The sequence below is a fragment of the Lacerta agilis genome, chromosome 7 (genome assembly GCF_009819535.1).
Source record: "Lacerta agilis isolate rLacAgi1 chromosome 7, rLacAgi1.pri, whole genome shotgun sequence".
NCBI classification, from domain to species: Eukaryota; Metazoa; Chordata; class Lepidosauria; order Squamata; family Lacertidae; genus Lacerta; species Lacerta agilis.
The window spans coordinates 4,783,781-4,804,769 of record NC_046318.1 but is presented as its reverse complement, the minus strand read 5'-3'; the positions used below and the strand labels follow the sequence as shown (position 1 = coordinate 4,804,769).

Sequence of the window (20,989 nt, the reverse complement as noted above, 5' to 3'; positions counted from 1 at the left end):
TTTCAGTGTATCTGAAGAAGTGTGCATGCACACGAAAGCTCCTACCAAGAACAAACTTAGTTGGTCTCTAAGGTGCTACTGGAAGGAATTTTTTATTTTATTTTAACTATGGCAGACCAACACGACTACCTACCTGGTCAGAGTTAATGCAGAGGTTCTCCTGCTCAGACTGCCACCTGGAGATCCAGGAGCCTCCTCCCAAATAGGGCCCTGGTTCTTAAGAGGGAGGAGCACAATGCCATCCCAAACAAGTTATGATTTTGGATCATATGATTCCCTGGCCGACAGTACTTCCTTCTTATCTAGATGAAGTTTCAACTTTCATTCTATCTCTATAAATTATATGCCTCTACTTTCTCCAGTATCGCTCATTGAGTTTAAATGGCTGAATGAAATATGTGAAGTTACTGCTTTAGTTACTGCACACCTTAGCACCAAACAAACGACTCCTCAAAATTGTCTTCATGCTCCTTTTGAGTCTTACACCATGCTTTAATAATTAGTTTTTAGCTCCATAATTCTCATCATTTTAAAAAATATATATCTTTTGTTTCCCAAATGGTTCTCTTACCCAGTTTCTGTTCAGCCAATTTTAGTCTTCCATGGAGCTGTTGGAAATTACGACTTCCTTCTGGAAGACTTATTGTATTGCTCTAATCCCCATATTCACACCAAGGAATGACATATCTTGAATAACTCCCCGTAATTATCATTCTCCCCCTCATTTTATATATTCTCCTCCCCTTTAGCAAGAACATAAATTTACACAGAGCATTCAGAATATATTCATTAAAAATGTCTCACTACAAATAAGGCATTCCAGTTTCATTAATTTACAATCTGTCTTACATTTCTCTGAAATAGGTAATATTTACTATGTAGTGATGAATATATTGGATTCTCAATTCACTACCCTATTTAAGCCATACATAGCAAAAGCCCAATCGATTTGCAAATTAAACCTCTAACTTAAAGCATTCTCTCATTTCAGAAAGGCTTCCCTTAGGTAAAATACCCTAACCCAGAGTTATTTTCAGAAGTGGAAAGAATGAATTTCTGGTAAATGTGATTAATGAAGTTTGGTAGTCAATGGAAAGGCATTATATTTGAAGAATCTGCAACGAAATACTGCAATCCATTTTCACAAATGACATGTAAACTAGTTTTTGTCTTTCCCATATATGTAATATTAAATCTGGTCTGAAAGTTTGGGGAATGTGCAGTACAACAAAAGGAGGGAAGTATATTGTGTGAGTGTTTTGACTATTGATTCAAAACCTAAAATGTATTTTATATAATTGACTTTTGATTTCTATTCTTTGTATAAAGTGGTACACCGGGTTACAAACTTAATTCATTCCGGAGGTCCGTTCTTAACCCAAAGCAGTTCTTAACCTGAGGTGTGCTTTCGCTAATGGGGCCTCCTGCTGCTGCCATGCTCCCGGCGCGCGATTTCCGTTCTCATCCTGGGGCAAAGTTTGCAACCCGAGGTTAGCGGAGTTTGTAACCCGAAGTGTTTGTAACCCGAGGTACCACTGAATCGTATTGCTGTTTTATTGCTATGGCCAATGGCTGATGCAGATGAAGATTTATTCATTCATCCATTGTGTGAGTGAACCTCATTCCACACAAGCAAACCCCACTTGGCACTTTGTTGAATCCCATCCTTAAAAATTAAATATTAGAAAAAAATTCCCAGCAGTGTTCTCACCTGAACCACATGTTGACTTTCACCTGTATGACTGGGGACTCCCTCAGAATCATTGGAACTCCTTGGATTCACCTGAGTGTTAGGAGGCTCCACAGAGAAAACAGGAAACAGGGGCCTGAGAAACCGGAACTCGCTGTTCAGAGACCCACCAGCTAAGCACACCTCATAGTTGTAAGCCTGAGATAGAGATCCAGCACAAGGATCCGCAGAGTTCTCCTGGGAATCAGGTCCCACAGGGAAATTGGCTGCAGAGTTGTAGGTTCCTATGAACTTTTGACGTTTCTGCAACTTGATTACAACAAACGCCACTACAGAAATGAGAAAAATACTTGAGATGGCAGCCAAGCAGATGATCAAATACATAGTCAGGCTGGGGTCTTCCTCCTCCGCTGTTTCCTCCTTTGGGAGAGCCACACTTTTCAGATAAGGGTCAGAGAAGCCGTCCACTAGAAGGATTCTGAGCGTGGCAGAGGTGGACTGGGGAGGATGGCCGTTGTCTCGGACCACCACAATCAGATTCTGCTTGAAGCCGTCTCGGTTGCTGACTGGCCTCAGGGTGGTCACTTCTCCATTCTGGGCCCCCACCGTGAAGAGACCCGGCTCTGTGGCCTTCAGCAGCTGATAGGAAAGCCAAGAGTTCTGAGCAGAATCCCTGTCCACAGCCACCACCTTGGTGACCAGGTAGCCAGTCTCTGCCCCTCGGGGAACCAGATCATTCGAGGGGGAAGTGCCATTCTGGAGAGGGTAGAGGATGAAGGGGGCATTGTCATTTTCATCCGCGACCTGAACGCGGATGGTAACTTCTGAGCTCAGTGGAGGGGAACCTGAATCCACAGCCCTCACCGTCACATGGAAATCTTTTACTTCCTCATAATCCAGAGACCGGATGGCATACAGGTTCCCCGTTTCAGAGTTGATGGAGATGTAAGAGGATGTGGGGCCATCATTGACCTTCCCAGGCAAAAGCCAGTAGGTCACTTTGGCATTCTGCGCTGTGTCCAGATCTACAGCATGGACCGAATTGATCAGAAGACCAGGAATGTTGTTTTCTCTTAGCTGCATTTCATAGAATGGCTTTTCAAACACTGGAGGGTTGTCATTGACATCTGAGATCTGAACATTAATAATTCTTGTTGAAGTGAGCCTAGGAGAGCCCCTGTCAGTGGCTGTGATAGTAATGTTATATTCACTGACTTTTTCTCTGTCCAGTGGCTGTTGGGTCACCAGCTGATAATAGTTGTTCTCCGTGTGTTTGAGCACAAATGGTAGGTTTACTTCAGTGGTGCAGGCAGTTCTGCCACTGTCTCCAGAGTCCACATCTGTGACACTGAAGAGGGCCACCACTTTGTCTGGGGGAGAGTCCTCAGGTAAGGGACTGGTGATGGATGCAATTGATATCTCTGGAGCATTGTCATTCTCATCCTCAATCTCTACAATGACTTTACAGTAAGCAGAAAGGCCCCCTCCATCTGTGGCTCTGATGTTCATCTCATAATTTGTGTTTTCTTCATAATCAATTATACCTGAGATAGTAAGTTCCCCAGTATTTTTATTTAACCTGAATGATCTCTGCACATTTTCTGGCACTTGGCTGAATGAGTAAATGATTTGAGCATTGGAACCAAAATCCTTGTCTCTGGCTTCAACTCTTGTGACTAATGTATCCAATGGGCTGTTTTCCATCAGTTTTTCCTGGTACACGGATTTATTAAATTGAGGAGCATTATCATTGTTGTCCAGAACATGAATGATGATTTGTGCCGTTCCAGTTTTGCGGGGTACTCCTCCATCAACCGCTGACAGGATTAGGGAGAGCTGTGCCTCCACCTCACGGTCTAACGGTTTCTCCAATACTAGGTCTGCATATTTAGTACCATCACTGTGACTTTGCACATCCAGCCTAAAATATTTATTAGGACTAAGTGTGTAATTCTGAACAGTATTTTCTCCTTTGTCTGAATCTTGAGCTCTCTCCAGAGGGAATACAGTATTTATGTGAGTTTGCTCAGGTATTTCAAATATAAATTGATCTTTGGAGAATTTGGGGGAATTATCATTCACATCCTCTATTTGAACTTCAATTCTATATAGTTCCAATGGATCTTCCAGCACAATTTCAGAGAGCAGAACACAGTGCTCATTCTGACCACACAGAACCTCTCGATCTATTCTGTCCTTTAATATCATGTTGCCAGAATGAGGATCCAGCTGGAAATACTGCTTGGAGCTCTTAGAAACCAGCCGGGCTCTCCGAGTAGAAAGGTTCTTTACACCCACTTTCAAATCTTTCAGCACATTTGCCACCAGGGACCCTGTTTTCTTTTCCTCTGGCACTGAATATTGGATGGAATTGCATATTGCCCCATACATGCAGAGAGACAGAAAGAAAAAAGTCACTTGCCTGTTCCTGTTATTCATTTCCATTGTTCCAGATTCACTCAAGACAGGTCAAACAACAGAAAAATATGTTGTTGTACTTAGCTGTTTCCCCTTTCTGTATTTATTCCTGAAAATGCAAGCCGCTGTCTCCCTCCTCCTGATTTTCTTGCAGTGAAGAGCTGTATCCCTTTTGCTTCCAGATTGTTTTGCCCTTGTCTATGCTTTCCAAACATTAATCTTTTCTCTAAGAATATGTGCTGTGCAATGGCACCATCTTGTGTTTGAAATACATATAACTTCAATCTTTGTCAGTTAACTGGTCCCCACCCCTTACTATTAATATCTATACAAAGTTCCTTATAGAGAAAGATATGGATGCAGATCTTGGGGTTTGCAGTTAATGCGAGCCTGTCTACTGAAGGTGCATAAACAACATTGACCCCACATTAACTGGAAGGTATGGAATGTGTATACAAATTCATTATATGAACATGAAATTCTGCACACAGCTCAGGCCATCACTCAACTAAAGCCAGATAATATAAACTAACCTCTGGATACATTTCACACATTAATGAGACAATATGTGAAAAATATATTTCACCGAAAATATATTTCGCCGAAGAATTGATGCTTTTGAATCATGGTGCTGGAGGAGACTCTTGAGAGTCCCATGGACTGCAAAAAGATCAAACTTATCCATCCTTAAAGAAATCAGCCATGAGTGCTCACTGGAAGGGCAGATCCTGAAGTTGAGGCTCCAGTACTTTGGCCACCTCCCTGGAAAAGACCCTGATGTTGGGAAAGATGGAGGGCACAAGGAGAAGGGGACGACAGAGGATGAGATGGTTGGACAGTGTTCTCGAAGCGACTGGCATGAGTTTGGCCAAACTGCGGGAGGCAGTGGAGGATAGGCGTGCCTGGCGTGCTCTGGTCCATGGGGTCACAAAGAGTCGGACACGACTGAACGACTGAACAACAACAACAAATGTGAAAAATACAAACAACTGCCAATAATGGAGGCTGGCATGTTAAGGCAAATGGGGTACTTATTGCCCCATCCACCTCTCTGCCTTGATTCTTACATACTACCAGTTCTGGAGGTGGCACTGCTCCTCAGATTCTCCCCACTTAGTTTCAGTGTTGCCCTTGCAGACCTCAGAATGGAGTTTGGATCTTGCTATCATTAGTTCTGGTTCCACCTACTGTTGGTCTCCCTGCCTTCTGCCCTACCAGTCCCAATAGATATGGTGGTGTTAGCTGTATGTATGGGTGGCACCGTGCAAGGAGGTTCGAGGTCGCAAGCAGAAAATTTAAGTTAGTCATGCTTTACCTGGCGCTCTGTTAATCCGACATGGTGTCCGAATGGAGACTTCCTATGTTCCCTGCAGTGTTCTGACAGCCTCACGACACAGAAAGGTGGTCACAGGTTAACACTCAGGGAATACTAGGAGGCCCAGCTACTGCAGCCACAGTGTTTATCTCTCCAAATAACAGGCAAAAGAGAGGCCTGGAAACAGAGTACCTGCAGGAAGGCTCTGCTGGTGCTGCTACAGATGGGGTATCACTCCAGAAAAGGAAGAAAGAAAACAGAGGGAAAGGAGAGGCCTGGAACTAAGTGAGTCTGCAATGACCCATCAAGGTGAGTCCAAGCCATCTATGACCACTTTGAACAGGGCCATTTCATCCCTGGTTGATTTCCACATTGCACGAATACTGTAATTTTGATTTCCAGCACCCTGAAGGCTGGCCACTTTAGATAAGCAGATTCCAAAGGTTCTTCCAGACATCTGGCCACAGGAACAAGTAAACACTTCTTTGTGCACTATGGAGCCAGCAGTAGAGAATATAATCTTTTCAAGGAGACTCACAGAAGTCCAGATGAAACAGTTTTAAAACAGACGAAGAAGAGCTTTCTACCTCATTGCAAAGTAATTTTTGAGCCGGTCTAATTCCGCTCTCGCAAGCACGATGGTCAAAGAAAGAAATCTCAGGAGTCAGCAGGAGGTTGCAGACCTAGACACTACAAACTAACTCATGTGATGTTAACCTGGGAAGGGAGCAAAGGGAAGGAATACAGCAGGTAACCCAAAGACTGCCCTTAGTGTGGCAAGTCACCCTACAGCGAGAAGACAGTCAGACATTATCAGAAAAGGGAGCATTATGCTGCAGTGTGCTTTTCTAAACACATCATAGCACTGGTTCTCCAAAAAGACCACCTGGGAGCCATTGGTAATGGTCAGAATGGACCTCCATGGATCACCACCATTGTCTTGGGAGAGCTTTCAATTGAATTTAAAATGGTCATGGGGCAGGTGTCAAAGTGACCCCAGGTTCATTGTACAGGAAGTTAAAGACTTCTACTTCTACTTTGTTTTGCTCTCAGAGGGAGGTGGGTCCTTCTGCAGAGGAAAGCATTCTGGGAGAGGTAGTCCAGGAGAATGCCTGTACCACATCTACTTTTCAGAAACAGCTAAACATCCTTTAAAAATGTTGGAATCCTAGAAGCCAAGACCCCAGTTTTGGGCAAGCACTCATTGGTGAGGGAACCTCAGCAGAGATTTAACATCACACAACAAGCAGCAGACATGGAAAATTTAAGGAAAACCTTAAAATGTGCCCTTCAAGTAAGACCCCAAATGTCCAGTTTTCAAAGTTCTTTCACTGTATCCCATTTCCCTAGCATATCAACCACATGTTTTGCAAGTCATAACGTGGTTTGCTAGCAAAACTCTTCAGAGGTCAGATTCATGTGTTTTTCCATACAGCAGCCAGAAAAAGATGCACAATCAGTTAAAACATTGCTTAGCTATAAAAGGTAAAAGTTTCTAAATATTGATAGACAAAAGCACTAGTTTGGTATGAAACAAAAAAGGCTGGTTAAAGCCATGAGGGTAGAATGACTTCCTTACAACAAAGGCTTATTGACCCATTTCCTCTCACGGTGAGCAGTGATGATGTAGACAAAGCCTGGCAGGACAGCTTACTCTATGGTTTAACCCCTTCGTGCGCTATCTAGATTCAAACATGCTAGAGCAGGCATCTCCAAACTGCAGCCCTCCAGATGTTTTGGCCTACAACTCCCATGATCCCTAGCTAACAGGACCAGTGGTCAGGGGGATGATGGGAATTGTATTCCAAAACATCTGGAGGGCCGAATTTTGGGGATGCCTGTGCTAGAGGTATATGAGACTGGAACCCGACCCCCCAAAAAACTACTTAAAAATTAGGAGAGAATGGCTAACCACTAGAGCTATATGTTGGCTCTGCATGAAGCACAAATTCTGAGGTGTTCATGGGTGATTTGGGTGAGATTTTCACACCCTTGTTTGTGTCATTAACAAGGTGTCTGGAGTTGGAGCAGAACCGCTGAAAGCCCTGAGTCTCAGACTGCTAGCTTTGTTTTTTGTTTTTAAAAAGAAGAAGTCAGTAACTTAGTCATCTATAAATATATTTAGAAAGCAAAATGTTGAGGGAATGTTTTAGGGTTTATTAGGCATATATGGAGGTGCTGCAATTGCGAAGGTCACTTTGTTACGTAATCACAGTTGCTTAGCAATCAGAAGGAAGGATACGGAGGCATTTCCTGTATCTTTGCTTTCTTTCAACAGGAACAGTGAGAGGTACAGCAGTGGGAATAAAGCAAATGATGGCTAGCACCTTTAGTATATGTCTATCTTACAAATATTGATTACGACAAGCCTTTTCTTTTATGTAAATACAATTATTGATAAAGCTTCACTCTTTGACATTCTGTCTGTCAAGCAACTTATTACCTGTGTGATATACTGTTGAACCTTTTACTTAAGAACAGCAGCTTGTGACATCATGAATGCTGAAAATGTATGTTGAGACTGAATTGGGACTTGAACTGGACAAATTCATTTTGTAAAGGGACAAACTGGAACTAGAACTAATCCCTTTTTTGACAGGATAAAGTAGAACTTTCCAAGCACTGCTAGTAACATACAGAAGCTTAAATCGATTACAGAAACATAGCATTAATTCATAAATTAATATGGTTTAAAAGTATGTGTAATCTAGAAACTTCCTTTATATCTTAATACCTAAATTTAATATTTTCCTTTTCATATCAGGTTATTGAATGTGGTCAGCTTCTTCATTAACCAGATATAAATTGGATATGTTCTTTGATATCAAGTAGGCAGTGAGGTTAACCAGTTAAATTTTAGATATTGACAGTTTGGAAGAACTGAAACACTTTTTTTAAAAAAATTCTGAATTCCTGGCACAGTTCTAGGATTGAGAGAGATGTTACTGCACTTTCCTGGTAAACAAGGCAAGAGTTTTTAAAGTTTAAGAGAAGCTTGTAAGCAATTCAGAAAAGGTGGGGTCATAAGACCGATGCTCAGGAGAGAAATGGAGAAATCATTTGGTTCTAGGTCACTTGGTCCTAAGCATTTAGATTTTAGTCCTACCCACGTTGCCCTTGGAGGGTTGGCCAGAGAAGAATGTGGCCCTTGACTGGAAAAGGTGCCCAACCCCCTGTTCTACAGAGAAGTAAAAACAATAATGCCCTGAAAACTAAAAATAACAGAAGATCAAAGAAAGGTTCAAGGGAACTAAAATAGCTCCAAGTGAAGAGAGTAAGTGGGTTAAAAAAGAAAGGCAAGGACAAATATTATTAAATGGCTATAAAAGATGCATTTTAAAATTTACAAACTGCAACATTAAGAATTAACCAAAATAGGATGATTTGAAGAAACAGATAAGAAAAGTCACTTATGATGTAATATGCTTTCTACAACTATAATTACTAATTGCTCACCTGTTTCCCCGATTCTTCTTTCCCCACCTGGTCAGGAATATCTTGGGAAGTCGAAGGAGCGGTCTGGTTCACATTGAGGTTAGGGTCCCCCACAGAAAAAACAGGAATGAGGGGCCTGAGGAACCTGAACTCGCTGCTCAAGGACCCACCGGTTAAGCAAACATCGTAGTGGTAACTCCTGGAAAGCGACCCGCTCTGAGAATCGCCACAGTTCTCTGGGATGTCGGGTCTGGCAGGTGGGAAGTGAGGAGGGGCAGCGATAAAACTTTCCCTGGGATCCCTCCTGCAGATCTTGAGAGCAGCAAAGGAAACAATGCAGACGAGGAACACAAAGGAGACTGCAGCCAGGCAGATCACCAAATACAAGGTCAAGGTCCCATCTTCTTCGTGTTCCTCTTTACTGACCTCCACAGCCTTCATATAAGGATCCGAAAAGCCACCCACGGGAAGGACATGGAGCATTGCAGTGCTGCTCTGGGGAGGGAGCCCGTTGTCCCTCACCACTATCATGAGTCTCTGCTTGCTGGTGTCTCGCTCGGTCAGGGCTCTCCTGGTTCTCACTTCCCCATTCTGGGCTCCGATGCTGAAAAGACCAGGGTCTGTGGCCTTCAGCAGCTCATAGGAAAGCCACGAGTTCTGGCCAGAATCTCCATCCACAGCCACCACCTTGGTGACTAGGTAGCAGGCCTCCACCGAGTTGGGGACCAGCTCATTGCAGGGGGATGTGCTGTTCTGAAGAGGGTAGAGGAAGAAGGGAGCGTTGTCGTTTTCGTCTACGATTATGACTCGAACAGTAACTTCTGAGCTGAGGGGAGGAGACCCTCCATCAGTAGCCCTCACCGTCACTTTAAAATCTTTGATCTGCTCATAATCCAGAGATCGGAGGACATACAGATTTCCGCTTTCAGAGTTGACTGAGATGTAAGAGGCCACAAGGCCATCAGTGACCTTCCCAGGCAAAAGGGAGTAGGTGACCTTGGCATTCTTCTCATTGTCCAGATCAGAAGCATGGACTGAGCCAATGAGCAGTCCTGGAATATTGTTTTCCCGTATCTGCATTTCACATGAAGACCTTTCAAATACTGGAGGATTGTCATTGACATCTGAGATCTGAATGTTAATAATTCTAGTTGAAGTGAGCCTAGGAGAGCCCTGGTCAACAGCTGTGATGGTGATATTATATTCTGAGACTTTCTCTCTGTCCAGGGAGCTTTGGACCAGAAGTTGGTAATAGTTATCCATCGTGGGTTTTAAGACAAAGGGAAGGTTTACCTCCACAGAGCACACGGTTCTGCCATTATCACCAGAGTCTCGGTCTGTGACACTGAAGAGAGCCACAAGTGTCTCCAGGGGAGAATCTTCTGCCAAAGGACTAGTGATGGATATGACTGACACTTCAGGAACATTGTCATTCACGTCTTCAATCTCTACCAGGACCTTGCAGTGACCTGAAAGGCCCCCTCCATCTGTTGCTCTGATGCTCATGCTGTAGCTGGTTTCTTTTTCATAATCAATTTGTCCCAAAACAGTTATTTCCCCATTGAGATCATTTAAGTGGAAGCAACGGTGTATTTTTTCAGGTACCCGATCAAATGAGTACATTATTTGTGCATTTGAGCCAAAATCTGAATCTCTGGCTTCTACTTTGGAGACCAGGGTGTCCCTAGGGCTGTTTTCCTTTAACCTTACTTTATATTCAGAATGAGTAAACTGGGGGAAATTATCATTGATGTCCAAAACCTTGATATTTATCTGAACTGTGCCTGTTCTCTGTGGCTCCCCTCCATCTGCCGCTGTGAGAGTCAGTCCAAACTCTGCTGCTTCTTCCCTGTCTAGAGGTTTCACCAAAATAAGGTCCAAATATTTGTTTCCACTTTCATCACTTTTTACTTGGAGCCAGAAATGCTCATTGGAGCTGAGAGTGTAGTTTTGGACGTTATTTTTATCCAAATCTGTATCTTGTGCAGATTCCAAAGGGAATTGGGTGCTGATAGGGACATTCTCTGGAATATCTATATTGAATTCCTTTTTTGAGAATTTGGGAGTATTGTCATTCACATCTTCTATCTCTATTTCTATACTGTAGATCTTTAAGGGGTTTTGAAGCACAATTTCAGAGAGCAGCAAGCACGGATCAGTCTCACCACACAAAGCTTCCCTGTCTACTTTGTCATTTATCAGCAGATTCCCAGAGTGAGTATCAAGGTGGAAATATTGCTGTGTGCTTTTGGACACTAGCTGGGCTCTGCGAGCAGAGGGCTCCCCTGTTCTCAGTTTCAAATCCTTCAGCACATTAGCCACCAGAAATCCACTTTTCTTTTCTTCAGGCACAGAATAGCGTATAGAGATACACATCACTCTAGACACAGAGAATAAGAGGAAGAGATACAGACCTTGCCTGTTCCTGATGCAGTCTTGCATGGTTTCTCTCCTTTCTTGGTAAGATATATAGGTTCTGGCCAAAAGACCAATTTTTAGGTTTTCTGCAACGGCTCCCTGTGCTGTTGTGTAAATTGTTGTCCGTCCCCCGTCGTGGTCAATGCTTGCTCCCTTGAATTTTGTATTCCCTTTCTTGAAAAGGAGCCTGCACCTCTCTAGTTCAGTTTTGTCTGTTCATAGCTTCAACACAGAGCTGCTACAAAGCAATATTCTGAATAAAAATCAACGTGCTTGCCAATACTGCCACCTTGTGGTTCAGCTAAGAAAAATGCATTAATAGCATATAAAGTCCATTTAACAGCAGCCCAGTGAAAATTGAGTTTAGATTCATGCTTATTTAAGTGTTAGCTCATGTGTAGATGAGATCATAATTTGCTTAATCATGTAAATAAATAGGAAAAAGAATAAATTGATAAGTACATTATATTTCAAACCTTACTTAAAATTCCGCTTATCCTGTTCTTTCGGTGAGCTTAAATCATCAACCAAGTATCATTGATTATTGCATATAATTATTTTTATTCATTCAAAATACAATCATATTATACTAATTATCCTCACCTGACATCTCAGATGTGTTTCTTCTTCAATACAAGGCACTTCTTGGGACCCACTGCAACTCCTTGGATTCACCTGAGTGTTAGGAGGCTCCACAGAGAAAACAGGAAACAGGGGCCTGAGAAACCGGAACTCGCTGTTCAGAGACCCACCAGCTAAGCACACCTCATAGTTGTAACCCTGAGATAGAGATCCAGCACCAGAATCCACACAGTTCTCCTGGGAATCTGGTCCCACCGGGAAATTGGCTGCAGAGTTGTAGGTTCCTATGAACTTTTCACGTTTCTGCATCTTGATTACAACAAACGCCACTACAGAAATGAGAAAGATGCTTGAGATGGCAGCCAAGCAGATGATCAAATACATAGTCAGACTGGGGTCTTCCTCCTCCGCTGTTTCCTCCTTTGGGAGAGCCACACTTTTCAGATAAGGGTCAGAGAAGCCGTCCACTAGAAGGATTCTGAGCGTGGCAGAGGTGGACTGGGGAGGATGGCCGTTGTCTCGGACCACCACAATCAGATTCTGCTTAAAGCTGTCTCGGTTGCTGACTGGCCTCAGGGTTGTCACTTCTCCATTCTGGGCCCCCACCGTGAACAGACCCGGCTCTGTGGCCTTCAGCAGCTGATAGGAAAGCCAAGAGTTCTGAGCAGAATCCCTGTCCACAGCCACCACCTTGGTGACCAGGTAGCCAGTCTCTGCCCCTCGGGGAACCAGATCATTCAAGGGGGAAGTGCCATTCTGGAGAGGGTAGAGGATGAAGGGGGCATTGTCATTTTCATCCACGACCTGAACACGTATCGTAACTTCTGAGCTCAGTGGAGGGGAACCTGAATCCACAGCCCTCACCGTCACATGGAAATCTTTTACTTCCTCATAATCCAGAGACCGGATGGCATACAGGTTCCCCGTTTCAGAGTTGATGGAGATGTAAGAGGATGTGGGGCCATCATTGACCGTCCCAGGCAAAAGCCAGTAGGTCACTTTGGCATTCTGCGCTGTGTCCAGATCAACAGCATGGACTGAATTGATCAGAAGACCAGGAATATTGTTTTCTCTTAAATGCATTTCATAGAATGGCTTTTCAAACACTGGAGGGTTGTCATTGACATCTGAGATCTGAACATTAATAATTCTTGTTGAAGTGAGTCTGGGAGAGCCCTGGTCAACAGCTGTGATGGTGATGTTGTACTCAGAGGCTTGTTCTCTGTCCAGTGGTTGTTGCATCACCAGCTGGTAATAGTTGTTCTCCGTTGGTTTTAGAAGAAATGGCAGGTTTACTTCAGTGGTGCAGGCAGTTCTGCCACTGTCTCCAGAGTCCACATCTGTGACACTGAAGAGGGCCACCAATGTGTCTGGGGGAGAGTCCTCAGGTAAGGGACTGGTGATGGAAGTGATGGTAATCTCTGGAGCATTGTCGTTCTCATCCTCAATGTCCACAATGACTTTACAATAAGCAGAAAGTCCCCCTCCATCTGTGGCTCTGATGTTCATCTCATAATTTGTGCTTTCTTCATAATCAATTGTTGCTGCAGTAATAAGTTCCCCAGTGTGTTTATTTAACTTGAACAATCTCAACACATTTTCTGGCACTTGGCTGAATGAGTAAGTGATGTGAGCATTGGAACCAAGATCCCTGTCAGTGGCTTCAACTTTGGTGACCAGTGTACCTGGTGCAATATTTTCCAATAGTTGCACATTATATACAGATTTATTAAAGTGAGGAGCATTGTCATTGGTGTCTAGAACTCGAACAATAATTTGTGTGCTTCCGCTTCTTCTTGGGATCCCTCCATCAACAGCTGTCAGCATTAATGTAATCTGTGGCTTCTCCTCACGGTCCAAAGGCTTTTCTAACACCAGTTCTGCATATTTGCTACCATCAGTGTGACTTTCCACATCCAGCCTAAAATGTTCATTTCGACTAAGAGTATAGTTCTCAACAGTATTTTCTCCTTTGTCTGAATCTTCAGCTTTTTCCAAAAGGAATCGGGTATTCGTGGGCGTCTGCTCAGGTATTTCCAAGACAAATTGTTTTTCAGAGAATATGGGGCAATTATCATTCACGTCCTCTATTTGAATCTCAATTCTGTGCAGCTGCCATGGCTTTTCCAGCACCATTTCATAAAGCAGAACACAAGGGTCATTCTGACCACACAGGGACTCTCGGTCTATTTTATCTTTTATTATCATATCCCCAGATTGGGGATCCAGCTCAAAATACTGCTTGGCAGTCTTAGAAAGCAGCTGCGCTCTCCGAGCAGACAGCTCCTTTACTTCCATTTTCAGATCTTTCAGCAGATTAGCCACCAGGGAACCACTTTTCTTTTCCTCGGGCACTGAATAGCGGAAGGACTCACACACCACACCACAGGTACAGAGACAGATAAAGAAGAGACAAACTTGCCTGCTGTAATGGAGGATTTTCATTTTCTTTCCCATCTTTGTTCTCAAGGCAGATTGGAATCCAAGGTGCCTCTTTGCAAAGCAGTTGCCAGAATTGCCCTTTTCTCTGTTATAAGGTCCCTTTATTTTCCTTGTTTCATGAAGTAGATGCAGCAGTGCTTGCCTCCTACAGATTCTGCAGATTTTGTTGCAATCAAGAGCTGCTACCCTTTTTTCAGATTCCTTTCTTCTAATGGTCACAGCTTTCTGGCAGGGCACAGCAGCTCTGATTTCTACTGCCTGTGCAATTGCACCACCTTGTGTTCGAAGTTAAATGCAGCAGCTGCAAGAGCACTCAGACATTGCTGATAAGCACAGAACAGTTCTTTTCAAACTCTTTCTGTCCCCCCCCAAGACAGATCACTAGCAAATAGTTGAGTGCCTTGGTGGACCACCTAATGATTTTTAGCCTGTCCTGTTGTAGCAACTGTAATGAGCTGTTGCCAGACTGTATTTGTATAGTGTTGTGTTTTTATTGCTTTTTTTATCTCCTATATTGTATTTTATTATATTACCATCTGAATTCCATAGACTACAATACAGAATACTGTAATAAAAGTAAAATTCAACATAAGAAATAAAATAAGCAATAAAAGTACAATGGGAAGCTAATGCGCTGAACCTGCCATTCATAGACACTGGTCTCAACTCATGACCTGAATAAAGCTTGCAGGCAACATTTTGGAAACCCCTAGCATAGAATATTCTTCGATATTTTATGCCTGTTACATTTACATTTTATAAACATTAAATAATTATAATTATACTCATACATACACACAAACACATTTCTTCACCATAAAACTCAGTGAGATGTTTAGAATATGAAGGGAACAACACTGGGCATGACTATATCTTCACAGCAAAAAGGTGTGCAGGGAGGCCAAGGAAAAAGAAGTGTAAGATGAACACTGATCTTTAAGGTCCCTCTTCATCTGATAACGTTTAGGATGCCCAGGGAAAACCATGAAGATGTCCAGCCCTCATCTAGACCTATCATCAGAAAGTTCACAGTTCCATTCACAGAGATTCAGGAATTGAAATTCCATTAGTAAAATGTCTCCAGCATCCCTTTGTGGAAGTGACCCTAGCAAGGCTTTCTCATTACTTCATTTAAGATGGCTTTTAACCTTCTCACCCAAGCCATGCTGCTTTGCTATGAATCTCTGATTGAGTTCTAGAACAAAATAAAAAATTCTTTCCAGTAGCACCTTAGAGACCAAGTTTGTTCTTGGTATGAGCTTTCGTGTGCATGCACACTTCTTCAGATAGAAGTGCCTGTTGCTCATGATGCAATGACAAGGAGAAATAGAGCAGCTGGAGCTCACACTTGGTCCCCGCTAGTCAGCCCACCACCACTGTGGCCAGGAAGGACGGACACACGGACGGACACACACACACACACACACACACACACCTTAATACCAATTGGCTTTTTATTTCCCACCACACCTAGTCTGCATTGCAATGGTGGGAGGCAGCCTCCCTTGATGAATGGGTCAGGTCAGCAGCCTTTCCCATGATTGTGATTCCTACTGAAGCAGACTGAGAAACCATTTAAAGGCTCAGGAACCCTTTGCAAATATTATGGATTGAGTACTGCACCTTTTCACAATATTCTGATTTTCTGAGATTGTGAATTTTCACAATATTCTAATTTTCTGAGATTGTGAATTTGGGGTTTTCATCAGTTGTACGCCATAATCATCACAATTATAACAAATAAAGGCTTGACATATCTCACTTTGCATGTCATGAGTCTAGTACCGGTATCTCATGTATTAGTTTCACCTTTTAAGTTGAATTACTGAAATAAATGAACTTGTCCAAGATATTCTAATTTTTCGAGTTTCACCTGTATACCTAACCCTATGACAGTAGACTGCTTCCTCCGAAAAGGCCCTAAGCACCTGGATGCCCCAATTCCTGCCTGCCTCAGTTTCAACTCCCTCTTCACATCCTGCATCATCACAGCCTTGATCACCATTCTCTCAAACCGAAATAAAGGAATACAAAGAAAACATTAGAAATTCAAGTGAGTGGCAGCACCTGAGTGCCCACAGCCCCCGTATTGCTGTCAGCTTTAGTACTGCCCCACACCTGCTGAAGGAGAGTATTGGGGCTGAAAGACAAATGCTAAATATTGGTACACACAGGCTAAGTTGTAAGAAGCACAAAATGTGAGACTCTACATTGTCTTTACATGGCTTGCAAGATGCTGTTTCTAAGCTTTTGGGAACATGAGTGAACTTACAGGTTGCAACTGTGACCTGCAGGTGTTTACAGATAACATACCATGCACTGAATGGTGTGAGGGGTTGTATTTTGAGTGAAGAAATATACTATTAGCTAGAGCAAGAAAGACCAACTGTGAGACAGATTAGTTAATTAAATATGTTTCAACAAAGTTCCGGAAAAGTTGTCAAACAGAGATCAATATCGGGTGGTATATTTCCCCTGTATGATTCCTGCATTTGCTATATTAGAATTCATACATTTTCAGCGTTTGTTTAAACGTGAAAGCTATTCAGCCAACAACCTGTTCCATATGTTTAAAATATTCCACATTTAGCTCTTGTTCTCAAATGTGATGAAGATCACTGAACGTTTTAGATACAACACACTGCTGTCTTGCTTTCCGCTATACCTCTTCTGCATATACCATATCAGATTTGGGGGAATAAAACACATGATTAGTAATAGAGACAAGCAATTTAAACACACACAAACAAATCGCCCTGTTTAATTATTTGAATCAGTACTTGCAATCTTAACTCAAAACCTCAACTAAAACTCTGAACACATCCTAACCATGCATTTAAAGCACAAGTCTTCCTCCAAATAATGATAGGAACTGCAGTTTATATCTCATAAAGCTTTAGATGTGTTATAAATATATGGTGGGAATGTGGCCTCCATTTCAGCCTGCACTTTTATGGAATCTGGGTGAGTATAAACTGAAAAGAAAGATATGTGCTGTTGGAAGAAGAGAAGAGAAGAGAAACCTGGACCAAGAGTAGACAGAGACAGTGGGAGAGGTGAGCCAGAGAGGTGATGTGAGAATGGCCACTGAAGGATAAAAGGTGACCTCCTGTAAAACACCTGCATAATGTAAAGCATTCAGGGAAGGGGTATCCGGTGGGCAGGGAAGCAATAGCTTGTGGTGGAGTCAAGTCACCCCATTATCTCTACATTGGGTTACTTTAAAATGTTGCAGGATCTGAAGGTGTTGCCAGCGGGGAATTGGGAATTACTCAATATTTGACCGGCTTCCATACATTTATACTTTCGTGCTTATGGTGGAGGTTCCTATCCTGCACCATCGCCCTTGCAGGTTGTTACATTTTTATTCCTTTTGCACTCCCAAAAGATCATAATACAAAATCCCACCATTCGTTTATCTACGCCAGTAATGTCTGATTAGAAGTCGCTCTCCAAGTTTTCAAAGCCTTGATGAATTAACACTGAGATACAATAGATTTCAGAGACCACCCAGTGAGTTTACGACTCAACAGGGATTTTGAAACAAGGTCTCTGAGTGCAACCCCCCTAATAAGGGCACAAGGATGCCTGAAAGGAAAGGGCAGAATCCTGAAACGGGTGCAATGGGACGATTAAGACCTGCGTCAGTGGAGTAACTGCAGGCAGAGAACCGTCACTGATCCACACTGGATGTGCGAGGGTAACTGCAATCAAAGCCCCACTCAGCCCCAACCAGCTCTGGCATATCGTCGTCTCACTTTACCAAATAGTACAGACAGGTTTTTGAAGTGTTTCAAAGAATAACGTAGCAGGCAGTGTGTGTGTGTGTGTGTGTGTGTGTGTAATTTCAGCAAATGGTTATTTAAAATTATCTCACCTGTTCCATTGGCTTTCTGCTGTCCAAAGCATCAGGAATATCTTGGGAAGCAGGAGGGGTCTGGTTCACATTGAGGTTTGGGTCCCCCACAGAAAAAACAGGAATGAGGGGCCTGAGGAACCTGAACTCGCTGCTCAAGGACCCACCGGTTAAGCAAACATCGTAGTGGTAACTCCTGGAAAGCGACCCGCTCTGAGAATCGCCACAGTTCTCTGGGATGTCGGGTCTGGCAGGTGGGAAGTGAGGAGGGGCAGCGATAAAACTTTCCCTGGGATCCCTCCTGCAGATCTTGAGAGCAGCAAAGGAAACAATGCAGACGAGGAACACAAAGGAGACTGCAGCCAGGCAGATCACCAAATACAAGGTCAAGGTCCCATCTTCTTCGTGTTCCTCTTTACTGACCTCCACAGCCTTCATATAAGGATCCGAAAAGCCACCCACGGGAAGGACATGGAGCATTGCAGTGCTGCTCTGGGGAGGGAGCCCGTTGTCCCTCACCACTATCATGAGTCTCTGCTTGCTGGTGTCTCGCTCGGTCAGGGCTCTCCTGGTTCTCACTTCCCCATTCTGGGCTCCTATGCTGAAAAGACCAGGGTCTGTGGCCTTCAGCAGCTCATAGGAAAGCCACGAGTTCTGGCCAGAATCTCCATCCACAGCCACCACCTTGGTGACCAGGTAGCCGGCCTCCACCGACTTGGGGACCAGCTCATTGCAGGGGGATGTGCTGTTCTGAAGAGGGTAGAGGAAGAAGGGAGCGTTGTCGTTTTCGTCTATGATTACGACTCGGACAGTAACTTCTGAGCTGAGGGGAGGAGACCCTCCATCTGTAGCCCTCACCGTCACTTTGAAATCTTTGATCTGCTCATAATCCAGAGATCGGAGGACATACAGATTTCCGCTTTCAGAGTTGACTGAGATGTAAGAGGCCACAAGGCCACCAGTGACCTTCCCAGGCAAAAGGGAGTAGGTGATCTTGGCATTCTTCTCGGTGTCCAGATCAGCAGCATGGACTGAGCCAATGAGCAGTCCTGGAATATTGTTTTCCCGTATCTGCATTTCATACGAAGACTTTTCAAATACTGGAGGGTTGTCATTGACATCTGAGATCTGAACGTTAATAATTCTTGTTGAAGTGAGCCTGGGGGAGCCCTGGTCAACGGCTGTGATTGTGATATTATACTCTGAGATCTTCTCTCTGTCCAAGGGACTTTGGACCACAAGTTGGTAATAGTTATTCATAGTGGACTTTAACATAAAGGGAAGGTTTGTCTCCACAGAGCACATGGTTCTGCCATTGTCTCCGGAGTCTCGGTCTGTGACACTGAAGAGAGCAACAAGGGTCTCCAGGGGAGAATCCTCTGCCAAAGGACTAGTGATGGATATGATGGACACTTCAGGGACATTGTCATTCACATCCTCAATCTCTACCAGGACCTTGCAGTGACTTGAAAGACCCCCTCCATCTGTTGCTCTGATGCTCATGCTGTAGCTGGTTTCTTTTTCATAATCAAGCTGACCAGAAAGAGTTGTTTCCCCATTGATTTCATTTAGGGAAAACAATTCGTATATTTTTTGGGGTGCCTGGTGGAATGAGTAGGTGATCTGTGCATTTGAACCAAAATCCAAATCTGTGGCTTCCACTTTGAAGACCAGAATGCCCTGAGGGCTGTTTTCCTTTAACCTACTTTTATATTCAGTTTGAGTAAACTGAGGAGAATTGTCATTGATATCCAAAACATTAATATTTATTTCAGCTGTGCCTGTTCTCTGAGGCATCCCTCCATCCACAGCCATAAGAGTCAATCCAAAGTATGAGTTATTTTCCCTGTCCAGTGGCTTCTGCAGAACAAGATGCACATATTTACTTCCATCCTCGTTGCTTTCCACATATAGTCGGAAATGCTCATTGGGACTGAGCATGTATTTTTGGATACTGTTTTCTCCTAAGTCCTCATCTTGGGCAGATTCCAAGAGAAACTGTGTGTTTGTAGGAACATTCTCTGGAATTTCCAGATCAAATTTATCTTTAGAGAATTTGGGAGTATTGTCATTCACATCTTCTATCTTCATTTCTATACTGTATATATTTAAGGGGTTTTGAAGCACTATTTCAGACAGCAGCATGCAAGGATCAGACTGGCCACATAAAGCTTCTCTGTCTATTTTATCATTTATCAGCAGATTCCCAGAGTGAGTATCAAGGTGGAAATATTGCTTTGTGCTTTTGGACACTAGCTGGGCTCTGCGAGCAGACAGCTCCCCTGTTCCCAGTTTCAAATCCTCCAGCACATTAGCCACCAAAAAACCCTTTTTCTTTTCTTCAGGTACAGAATAGCGAAATGAAATGCACATGGTTTTCAGCACAAAGAGAAAAAGCAAGAGATACAGACCTTTCATCGTTCTGAAGATATCGTTCATGGTTTTCAACTCTTCCAGAGTGTTAAAGCACTGGCCAAAGCTTCTTTCATCCTCTGACCATCTTTGCAGCTTGATAAATAACCTTTGCTCTGCAATTTTTATTGTTTCATTCTCCTGAGCCTCATATCTTCACACCACCATCTACCTCCCGTATCACTGTTATACTGCCTCTTCAAGGTTTCAACAAATGCAACAATACAATATTCTCAGTGCCCATGAAAATGTTGGCCAATTCTGCCACCTTGTGGTTAAATAAAAAGAAAACCAGTATTTCCAAATTATGCACTTAAACAAGAGATACACTTGTTTGGAAAACTCTATTTTATTCCTAATAATCTGTTAGGTGGTTTAATTTTCAGCAGCTGATATATACATAAGATCATTAAGAATTTCC

At 43.2% G+C, this 20,989-nt stretch overlaps 2 protein-coding genes across 5 annotated transcripts in view; both read right to left on the bottom strand.

The window, feature by feature from the left end:
* Window positions 1-20,989, bottom strand: part of LOC117049504 (protocadherin beta-16-like) — a 54,050-nt gene that overhangs the window by 1,908 nt on the left and 31,153 nt on the right. The window contains exons 1-2 of one of the 4 annotated variants that reach the window (XM_033154230.1): window positions 11,952-14,581; window positions 1,611-1,783 (exon numbers count right to left, since the gene is read on the bottom strand). The exons of 1 other annotated variant lie outside the window; for it this stretch is intronic. In XM_033154230.1, coding sequence (XP_033010121.1) covers window positions 1,682-1,783; window positions 11,952-14,315 — 2,466 coding nt within the window. In that variant the 5' untranslated portion in view covers window positions 14,316-14,581 and the 3' untranslated portion in view covers window positions 1,611-1,681. Of the gene's footprint in view, window positions 1-1,610; window positions 4,681-11,951; window positions 14,582-18,177; window positions 20,886-20,989 lie in introns of those variants that run through there. 2 more of the 4 variants (XM_033154229.1, XM_033154231.1) reach the window with 2 other exon arrangements.
* Window positions 7,711-11,358, bottom strand: LOC117049505 (protocadherin beta-16-like). Its single transcript, XM_033154232.1, has one exon. The coding sequence runs from the start codon at window positions 11,298-11,300 to the stop codon at window positions 8,868-8,870; it is 2,433 nt and encodes an 810-aa protein (XP_033010123.1). The 5' UTR covers window positions 11,301-11,358; the 3' UTR covers window positions 7,711-8,867.